Source organism: Rhagoletis pomonella, unplaced genomic scaffold (assembly GCF_013731165.1).
Source record: "Rhagoletis pomonella isolate Grant_MI unplaced genomic scaffold, Rhpom_1.0 Rhpom_scaffold_00011, whole genome shotgun sequence".
NCBI lineage: Eukaryota > Metazoa > Arthropoda > Insecta > Diptera > Tephritidae > Rhagoletis > Rhagoletis pomonella.
In genome coordinates, this window is record NW_023458565.1 from 14,795,930 (window position 1) to 14,803,170 (window position 7,241).

Here is a 7,241-nt window from a genome sequence, read left to right on the forward strand (position 1 = left end):
AGATGAAAATAAATTTGTATCGGCGAAGGTGCATCAAGGGCATCCAAGAGTTCACTCTGTAAAAAAGAAGCAAGCTTTTGGCGAACTAAAAAATGTTATGCATAATCAAATTGGCGCTACTCCATTGAAAGGTGTCTTCAAAGAAATAAATCCTTTGGCAGGTGGTACCGCAAATAAAAAATCGTGCATCCAATATGAGGCGCAGAAAACCAAACACGCTTTAGATCCATCGGAACTATTCGATTTGTTTGATTTCCCGAAATCGTGCTGTACAAATAGTTGCACTAAAAGCGTTGAGGAAATTTGGGCGGAAAATGATGGACTAGATGAAGCTGCTTTGTTAAAAGCAATGGAAAAAATCCGGAATGGCGGGCCCATATTAGATTATGATGAAAATCAGGATGGTTATGTAGAAAAATTCGAAGAACCCGAGGACGATTTGAACGTCTTGCTTACCAAATCTGTAAATCCTTATTTGTATTTAGAGGATTATGACAATGGAGATTTTTCCTCGTGCTCTGCTGAATTGCCCAAGTTTGATTTTGGCAATGATATACTTTTAAGTTGCTAATTTAAATGTATACTCTTATGTATGAAGATGAGATTCCATAGCGTTGAGTATATTTGTAGTATCACTTATTCCATCTATGCATGTATAATATATGTTAATTTTTTTTCTCTTTGAATTCTGTATATAAATAAACATTTGATTTGATTTAATTTTGAGCTTTATTAATTTTCTGATTTAATATAATAAGATAGAAGGGGTGAAGTATAGGACATTCTAAATTAATACTAATCATATCCAGACCTACCTCTGATATTTCTAATATTAGGGTCCATCGTTTTCAGAACCAGACATTGATTAGTCTCGCTTTGGAGAAGAAACCGCCAACTATCCCGCCGATCCGTCTGTATATGCTTTTTAGATAGCTGGTTATCTATTTGACCCCCCAGTACTGATAATTCAGACTTATTTATTGATATTACCATCGTGAACAGTTAAAAATCAATTTGTTTCACTTTCATTACCGAGTTAAAATGTAAAACATTTGGTTAAAACATCAACACATTTGAAAATTAATTATTTATCATGTTTATTTTACTGTACATATTATAAAAAGGGAATAACAACCAAATTTATGCACTTTCGTTCCATGTTTATAATAAAAATAGTAACGTTGACGATTAGAAATATATATTTTTGAGAACTAGGTATTTGTTAAATTATTATTTAGTTTATCCAACAGCATGCCCGTATTTTTCAAATAAGATTCACACAGACAATTGCTAGCACAAGTTGTTCAGAGTTCGTCTTTTGATAAATCTAAGAACTTTTAATATCTAGCTACATATGCAGTTTAATAACTTTTACTTTGCTATATATTTGAGTTTATTTTAAATGTAATTTAAATAAGTACATACATTTGTGTTTACGATTATGTGTATTGTGGGTGGTTTATTTTATTGATTCTCAATCATAAACTATTTGCGAGCCGTCTTTTATACTCCCTTACTGAACCGAATGTGATAAGTTTATGGCTTATCAGACAAAAGTATATTGATGAAGCTTTCGATTAGAATACAATCTGCATCTAAAGGCTTAATATTAAAGCTATCTGAATAATAAATTAGAGGCCAGTTTGAAGAACGGTGGCGTATTACGGCTTAACATTTAAGAGTAAAAATAATTATTGTGGAAAAGCAAACGAATATTCATTTACCCTTTATATATATGTGACTGAAAAGGAAAATAATAACTTAAAAGTGTTGTACATAATGTTTTGTTAAAACTCTTACATTTTTCATAAATTATAATACAAAAAACACGACAGCATCACATTAAAAAAAAACGAACTATAGAAGGTAAGAAATTGACATAATTTAATAACTTTTGTTAATCTGTAGGATACATAAATATGGAGTAAACTCGATAGCAAGTGAAATGCTAAGTCCATCACTCGCACCGTATCCATTTACCTCCGAACACGGCCACGGTACACTTATTAACCATTTTCACATTGATGTCCTTCACAGTTGCCCCAAAAAATACAATTTCCTACTCCGCTATAACAAATTAGAAATACTGCTGTTAAAAATATTAAGCTGCAGATGGTGCATGGCTTTCGCTCTAGAAAGAAGCCAATTAGGTAGAGAACAATGAACATAACATGCGTCTCCATGAGTGCCGGATTTGTTGGCTTCGGTATAAGCAAAACTGGCAGCAGACATTGTAGACAGTACATTGTGGTGGCGGAGAGAGCTGCACGTTCTTTCTTATATGTATGTATCTGAAATTTTAATAAAAATTGTTGGTAAAGGAATATTTAGAGCAGATGTGGAATGTCATATAGAACGAAAATTTAAAGGCTCACTACTTTGCAGCAACGTTACTCACCGGTAATTAAATACCTTTAGAAATCGGCTTGCAAATAATGCTTAAGATGACCGACAAGACACCAACAAAGTGGTAATGCCTCACTTTCCCTCGTCTACTTAACCTGTGCTGCAGATAATTTGGATGGCTGGTCTACGTATCGCCTCTTAAATGCAGCATACTTTTTTGCTAATTTGCGCTGCGCTTATTTGAGCACCTTTACACTTAATTTATTCAAGCTGTATACGCATTTAATACTCTTATTTATCGTCTATATTTTGCGCTATGAATAGAACAATAATTTCTCAGTGAATTCTGTTGAGAAAAACAAAAACGACAAACTAGTACTGCAATAACATCGATTGCACTATCGATAGTGAATTTTGTCACTCACTATCGATCTCATTTTTAGCACTATCGACTATTTTCGTTTTTTTTTCGGCAAGATTTATGTCCTTTGATTTTACTCTAAATGTATGTTTACATATTAATATAATCCCAATCAAAGCTCGTTTTTGAAATCTCAAAATTATTAGCTGTCAAATTTGTTGTGCTTGTTATTCTCAAATCGCAACGAAAAGTTAAGTTTCTTCTCTTAGCCACTGTGATAAATTTTTTTTTGCTATATTAAGCAATTTATATATATTTTTACTTAATATTTTATTAAAAATACTTTTACAAATCTCTTTTAGTTGCTAGCTTTCGTTTTGGTTTACAGTTACATTTGGCATATCTCCTCTTCTTCCCAAAAATAATCGATAAAGCTAGGTTGTACACCGAAAAATTATCGATTTAATCTGAGATTATTTTATGATTACAGATTAACGAGGGACGAATGTTGTATGGGTAATCTCTTTCTAATTAGAAATTAGGGAGCTCAGCTCGAAAATGAGGATAATCTACTTATATGTAAACCTAGTATAATGTCACAATTTTTAAACCTATTTTGTCATTTAAGAGTTATTGCGTGCGAAATATTACCTGTGATTTTCTATTCAATTATCGACAGTCTGTTTTGGAATCAACTTAAACTATCGATAGTTTTGAAGCGCTATGGCATCTCTTGTGTCAGTGTCAATTTTCCACTCAATTTTCCTGCTTCGCCATTGAAAAAGGGTTATAACGCAGTGTTGTATTTTGAATGTATGAAAAAGTAAGGATGCGAACAAGAATTTAATAACACATATATATTCATGGAATGGACTAATTTAGCTTAACCATATTAAATAGCGTTGTTAAATGTTTTTGCTTTGAAAACTGGTTGCAAAAATTTGATACCATTGCCATAATAATTATTATCTTGATGAAAAAATATTTTTTTCTTATGTGCCTACATAGGTTATGTTTCTCTTAAATTTATCCAAATATAATAATTTAATTCTTGAATCCTAGCAAATGATATACCGTTTAAATTAGGTAATAAAAAACATATTTATTCCCCTATTGTTCCCAATACAACTCTGTAAGAATCTTATTGGATTCACTCAACACCAGTTTGACTCAACAGACTACAATCCGATAAGAACAAGAAGACCAGCCAAATTCACAAACCAGTTAGTTTCTTTCACATCATTATTATAATTTAATTGAACGTGCAATCAAATGCATTACTATTTTTAGAAATAAAAAAGTTTCGTAAGTAACGAATAGAAAGTGGATGGCCTACATTGAAAGCATCCAGAAATTGAAAAGCAAAAGAATTAATCTAAAATCGGCCTTTGAGCTTTGAACAAATGAAGTTTTCTACTCAGCTATTTTGTATTAAGTTAATTTTTTCTCCAAAAATTTATAAAACTAATACTCCAATTAATTTTTAATAAATTCATTTTTTTATATTACTTTCTTTTTTTTAATAGAAAATGTCACTCTCAAAGCCTGTTTATTCGCTTCTCGGAGTTTACTTGGAGCAGCTTTTTAATCATCCGGTGCGCACCAAATCCATAACTAGGTGAGCGCTTGAACAGCAAGTTATCTATATGTATATGTATGTATAGATATTTGGATATGTACATACGTATGTGAATTGTTTATATGGAAAATTTCATGCATATATTTATTTTTGCATATTTAGCTCTGTACTAGCAGCATCGGCAAATTACACAGCGCAGCGCATTGCTGGCCATAAAAAGATTAATCAGGAAAGTGTCATCGCATACGGACTTTTTGGGTAAGGCTTCCTCATAAAGGCAACTTTTATATAGACATATGTACCTACGAATGTAGTAATAGTGCTTTCAAATAAATTGTTATCTTTGCAAGCAGCGTGTTAAATATTATCGCTAGGACTAATCTTGTTAACCTCTTATCACGAAAGTTGGTGTGTAGTTATTTTTCATAAATTTCAACCCATATCCATTACATAACATTTGCATACTGAATTTTCACTTGTTTTTTGTAGCCTAATTTTTGGCGGCAGCGTGCCACATTATTTTTACCAAACAGTCGAACGCCTCTTCAGACATGACTTGAAATTCCGTCGGCTCTTCCTGTTCCTGTCCGAGCGCTTAGTTTTCGCTCCATTTTATCAACTACTTTCACTTTATTTCCTCTCTATATTTGAGGTAAATTTAAACGCATTTCCAAAGCAGTTGTGCATTAATAAAATTCCAAACTTTATAAAAATAATCTCCAAACTTCTCATTAACAGATGAATTCGCATGAAGTAGCTGTTGCCAATTTAAAGAAACTTTATTGGCCTTTACTCCGTACCAATTGGCAGTACTTATCCATTCCAGTTATAATTAATATGACATACGTTCCTCCTATGGTAAAAGCGCTCATAAATTTTTGCATTTAAAGTTAAATGTTAAAATTATGAATTTTTTATTGCAGTTGCGTACGGTAACAATGAGCATTGTATCCTTCATTTGGGTCGTATACATTGCGCAGTGGCGTCGTCGTCTCCAAGACAAACAAGCTGGCGGTGCGGATGGTAAAAACACTAAGTAATTATATATGTAGTATGTATGTACATACATACACTTGTATACAAAAGTGTACCATGAATCAATTAAGGTTTTACAAATCATTCCCAAAGCCGTTTGTAATTCGTGTGTATGTATAGAGGGTAAAATGGTGCTTTAAATATAGGATTTTTAAAATTGTATAAATATTTATGAAATGGTGTAAAAAAAAATTCGTAAGTTGCGAGACAATAAATTAATCTAATGATTGTGCATTTATAGAATGTAAATAAAGAATTCTTATATGAACGTTTCTTCAAAAAAATATAGTTTATAAATTATTAAACATATTTATTAGTGCATATGTACAGTGGTCGAAAAAGTATATATTGACATGTTTTCAAAACTTATATTTTTTAAATTTAATTTTAGTTACTTTTTATAAAAATATAGTTAATTCTTTAACAAAAACTATGTAAATACAAGTTTCAAACTTTGTGCAATATATAAAAAAAACTCGTAAAAATTTCAAAATTTTTGATACGATTTTTTTTTAAGATCTTGAGTATGAAGTTTTGTAGCCCATTCGTTTTTAGTGCCAGATTTAAACAGCTAAATATTAACGTAAATATTAACGTTGGAAGAAAACCGTAACATTTTCGATAAACGGTAATTTCTAGCCATTTGAACTGGATTTGAATGAGCTAAAAAACTGCACATTAAAAATCTTTCTACGAAATAAAATTAATAAGCTCGAACCTTTTATAACAGTTTTTTGGATTTTATTTTAGGCATTGTGCAAAGTTTGAAACTTGGATATACACGGAACTGTATATTTATAAGAAAAAATAATTAATAGCCGATTTCACCAGCAATTTAAATGGAAAAACGATTTTTTATTATCTGTAAATTTCCATATAAGATTCAAAAAATTAAAATCATTCGTGAAATTGGCTGTAAATAAGAAAAAATTAATAGTTGCGATCCCGTACGAGTCCGGACTAGTCAGAAATAGTCAGAATCAGTCAGATTTTACTGGAAATCGATCCCGTACTCGGTTCTCTGACTATTGAGAGGACAAAAAAGAGAGTAAATACGGTTCTCTCTCTGTCAGAAGTTACCAGTTTTAGTCCGAGAATTTTTTTGCTGGTAAATTCTGGTAAATGTGTCAAACGATCAGCTGTAGTGTGTTTGGCAACCAAATTGTAAACAAAAGAAAAGTGCACTCTGCTAATTCATGTTGAAAAGTATTTAATTACTAATGAATTTGAAAGTATTTTTGGTTATTTACATGTGTGAGCTGAGTGTGTTTACATACAAAATAAGCTAGAATTTACAACCAAAATTTGGAGATTATGTTGAAGTTGACAGAAGTTACCATTTTTTACTAGAAAGCGATCCCGTACTTTTCTATGTTACTCTCTCGCTCTGAGCGAATTTTTATTTTTTGACAGTTTTACTAGTCCGAGTCCGAGGAATACGGGATTGCACCTAACAATGAAAACATGTACATACATATGTACCTACATATCGTCGCTCGTATGCCCGAAACATGAATGTGTTTTTTTACGAGACTTAACTGTACATTTATGCAATTAAAATGATAAAATATGATGTTTCCGCGTACGCATGGTATTCTGGGTTTTGGTATAACATAGAACATCCAAAGGTTAATCAAGTCAACCCAATAACTCAAAACTGATAAATTTACACATTCATGCTTCTGGCTTGAGGGCGACGATATGTATTTGTGGATATGGTTTTAGGAAAGCAATGTTTCCAACTTAACAGTAGATTTGTAGAATAAAATATGTATTAAGTTCATACATATCGCAAACGATCTTCAAAAGTTACACAACTCAAAATTTGGCATTTTTGAAATAATTCACTTAAAATGTATACAGAGCTTTTATTTACCTGTAAGCAAAAGCTGGAGTTCAAAAAACTTAAGGTAAAGTCCC

General features: G+C 31.5%; 3 protein-coding genes across 7 annotated transcripts; 2 read left to right on the plus strand and 1 right to left on the minus strand.

Moving 5' to 3' along the window:
* On the plus strand, positions 1–720 carry LOC118746667 (the record flags this gene model as incomplete). The annotated part of the gene is given in 1 exon segment (XM_036480539.1): positions 1–720. A coding segment is annotated over 1 exon segment (571 nt), but the record flags the coding sequence as incomplete, so codon positions are not given.
* Positions 721–1,080: 360 nt separating this feature from the next.
* On the minus strand, positions 1,081–3,038 carry LOC118746668 (bladder cancer-associated protein). 2 transcript variants are annotated; one of them, XR_004993869.1, is made up of 2 exons: positions 2,399–3,038; positions 1,081–2,291 (listed from the first exon to the last, which is right to left on the minus strand). XR_004993869.1 is itself a non-coding variant. In XM_036480540.1 (2 exons), the coding sequence occupies exon 2, from the start codon at positions 2,244–2,246 to the stop codon at positions 2,007–2,009; it is 240 nt and encodes a 79-aa protein (XP_036336433.1). In that variant the 5' UTR covers positions 2,247–2,287; positions 2,399–2,754; the 3' UTR covers positions 1,081–2,006. The 2 variants fall into 2 exon arrangements, 1 of the variants encoding a protein (XP_036336433.1); XM_036480540.1 differs by having other exon boundaries at positions 1,081–2,287; positions 2,399–2,754.
* A 794-nt stretch (positions 3,039–3,832) lies between these two features.
* Positions 3,833–5,577, plus strand: LOC118746669 (peroxisomal membrane protein 2). Of its 4 annotated transcripts, none has more exons than XM_036480542.1 (6): positions 3,833–3,930; positions 4,234–4,325; positions 4,449–4,544; positions 4,776–4,938; positions 5,025–5,144; positions 5,210–5,577. In XM_036480542.1, exons 2-6 carry the CDS (start codon positions 4,237–4,239, stop codon positions 5,324–5,326), a joined length of 585 nt encoding a protein of 194 aa, XP_036336435.1. In that variant the 5' UTR covers positions 3,833–3,930; positions 4,234–4,236; the 3' UTR covers positions 5,327–5,577. The 4 variants fall into 4 exon arrangements, with proteins under 4 accessions (XP_036336435.1, XP_036336434.1, XP_036336436.1 ...); XM_036480541.1 differs by having other exon boundaries at positions 3,903–4,012; XM_036480543.1 differs by lacking the exon at positions 3,833–3,930 and adding an exon at positions 4,019–4,115.
* Positions 5,578–7,241: the final 1,664 nt, after the last annotated feature.

What these genes read in the sequence shown, in the direction of transcription:
- LOC118746668 (XM_036480540.1), bottom strand. Translation starts at nt 2,246, where the DNA reads ATGTACTGTCTACAATGTCTGCTGCCAGTTTTGCTTATACCGAAGCCA.
- LOC118746669 (XM_036480542.1), top strand. Translation starts at nt 4,237, where the DNA reads ATGTCACTCTCAAAGCCTGTTTATTCGCTTCTCGGAGTTTACTTGGAG. An exon ending in ATCGCATACGGACTTTTTGG is followed by an intron (nt 4,545 to 4,775) that starts GTAAGGCTTCCT and finishes TGTTTTTTGTAG; the next exon opens with CCTAATTTTTGGCGGCAGCG. An exon ending in TGACATACGTTCCTCCTATG is followed by an intron (nt 5,145 to 5,209) that starts GTAAAAGCGCTC and finishes TTTTTATTGCAG; the next exon opens with TTGCGTACGGTAACAATGAG.